General features: G+C 59.1%; 1 protein-coding gene across 1 annotated transcript; it reads left to right on the forward strand.

The window, feature by feature from the left end:
- Positions 1-169: 169 nt before the first annotated feature.
- On the forward strand, positions 170-1,925 carry LOC104542500 (ectoderm-neural cortex protein 1-like). Its single transcript, XM_010186837.1, is given in 2 exon segments — positions 170-1,623; positions 1,625-1,925. Coding segments are annotated over 2 exon segments (1,755 nt in total).
- Positions 1,926-2,523: the final 598 nt, after the last annotated feature.

Below are 2,523 nucleotides of genomic sequence, written 5' to 3' on the forward strand. Positions count from 1 at the left end.
GAGCTGGGCAAGCCCCGCTGCTGCAGGACTCTCCCTCCGAGCTCCCCTTTCCGGCCGAGCTCCGGGCACTGTGCTTCCCCAGCTGCACCCCGCATCGTTCCCGGTGACCCTGCTCCCGGCCTTCCCGTGCTGAGTCCCCAGTTTTCCCTTACAGAACAACCTCACTGCCATGTCCGTCAGCAGCCACGAGAACCGAAAATCCCGCTCGAGCTCCGGCTCCATGAACATCCATCTCTTCCACAAACCGGGCCATGCCGACAGCCTCCTCACTCACCTCAACCTGCTCCGCAAGCGGCACCTCTTCACCGATGTGGTGCTGCGGGCCGGCAACCAGGCCTTCCACTGCCACCGGGCTGTGCTGGCCTCCTGCAGCCACTACTTTGAGGCCATGTTCAGCGGGGGCCTGAAAGAGAGCCGAGACGCCGAGGTCAACTTCCACGACTCCCTGCACCCCGAGGTGCTGGAGCTGCTGCTGGACTACGCGTACTCAGCCCGGGTGCTGATTAACGAGGAGAATGCCGAATCCTTGCTGGAGGCTGGGGACATGTTGCAGTTTCAGGACATTCGGGATGCTTCAGCTGACTTTTTGGAGAAGAATCTCTACCCAGGGAATTGTTTGAACATGCTGTTGCTGTCCGATGCTCACTGCTGCGAGCGGCTGCTGGAGCTGTCCTGGAGGATGGCGTTGGCCAACTTCACCTCACTCTGCAAGACCGAAGACTTCCTCCGCCTGCCCAAAGACAAGCTGCTGGAGCTGGTGGAGAGTGAAGAGCTGGAGGTAGAGGATGAGACACTGGTCTACGAAGCCGTTATGGGTTGGATCCGGTACGATTTGCCCCGTCGCCATGAAGTCCTGCCAGAGCTGCTGCGCTCCGTCCGCCTGGCCCTGCTGCCCGAGTCCTACCTGCGGAAACACGTGGCCTGCGAGAAGCTGGTGACCAGCCACAAGCTGGGGGAGGAGATCGTGGCTGATGCCATACGCTGCAAAATGAAGATCCTGCAAAACGATGGGCTCGTGACGGGGTGCTGCGCCCGACCCCGCAAGGTCAACCAGGCCCTGTTGCTGCTCGGCGGCCAGACCTTCATGTGCGACAAGATTTACATGCTGGATCATAAAACCAGCGAGATCATTCCTCGCGCCGACATCCCGAGCCCTCGCAAAGAGTGCAGCGCCTGTGCCATCGGCTGCAAAGTGTACATCACCGGCGGCAAAGGCTCCGAAAACGGCGCTTCCAAAGACGTCTGGGTTTATGACACCCTCCACGACGAGTGGGCAAAAGCTGCTCCCATGCTGGTGGCGCGGTTTGGCCACGGCTCAGCGGAGCTGGACCACTGCCTGTATGTGGTGGGGGGTCACACAGCAGTGAGTGGGGCCTTCCCAGCCTCTCCCTCTGTCTCTCTGAAGCAAGTGGAGCACTACGACCCGCAGCTGGACAAATGGTCCTTGGTGGCTCCTCTCCGAGAAGGCGTGAGCAACGCCGCCGTGGTGGGAGCCAAAATGAAGCTGTTTGTTTTTGGCGGCACCAGCGCCAACCAGGAGAAGCTGCCCAAGGTGCAGTGCTTCGATCCCCGCCAAAATCGCTGGACGGTGCCCGCCAGCTGCCCCCAACCGTGGCGGTACAAAGGGCAGCCACATCATCGTCATTGGTGGGGACACGGAGTTCTCCGCCAGCTCCGCTTACCGCTTCCACAGCGACACCTACCAGTGGTCCAAATTTGGGGACGTCACTGCCAAGCGCATCAGCTGTCGCGCCGTGACGTCAGGTAACAGACTCTACGTGGTGGGGGGCTACTGCGGGGCGCAGCGCTGCAAAACGCTGGACTGTTACGACCCATCGTCCGACACCTGGAGCAGCGTCACCACTGTCCCCTATTCCCTCATCCCCACCGCCTTCGTCAGCACCTGGAAGTACCTTTCTGCCTGAGCCGCCGTGCGGCAAAGGACCCAGAAGGTAAATAGTGAATAGTTGCGGATCAGACTAGAGCTCCTCCACATAACTTTGCACCAAATGAGGGTTGAACCCTGAGGGGCAGATGTATGTGGATCTGGACTGGAGTTGTCCAAATGTCAGCTCCCAAAACGTGTTTCTAGGCTGGTAGTTTGGGATCTGAAACCCTGCAGGAGAGAGAACGTCTCTTTAGGTGCTGAAATGCTGCAAGGAGAGGATAAGAATAAATAATGAGGCGCTTAACCTGGCATGTGAGCCCTTCCACTGAGTCTTGGCCTATGCAAAGATTTTGGGGAATGCTCTCTCTGAGGATTGGGTGTCGTCCCCGGTACTGAGAGCTCCTCGAGCGGATCGTTACGTTAACGGGTGGCGTGTCTGCGGGAGCCGGGACAGACCGCGCGGTGCCATGGACGACCGACGGCTGCTTTTAGCATAGCCTCCTCCTCCTGGTGCCACGGGGAATCTGCTGGTGGCACCCAAATGTCTTGTGGGACGCCAGGGCTGTGAGTTGGTGCCAGAACAGGATCATAGCTGGGATTTAGTCCCAGAATGGTTAGTAATTGAGTTTGTAAGA

Source organism: Mesitornis unicolor, unplaced genomic scaffold (assembly GCF_000695765.1).
Source record: "Mesitornis unicolor isolate BGI_N332 unplaced genomic scaffold, ASM69576v1 scaffold7216, whole genome shotgun sequence".
Classification (NCBI taxonomy): domain Eukaryota; kingdom Metazoa; phylum Chordata; class Aves; order Mesitornithiformes; family Mesitornithidae; genus Mesitornis; species Mesitornis unicolor.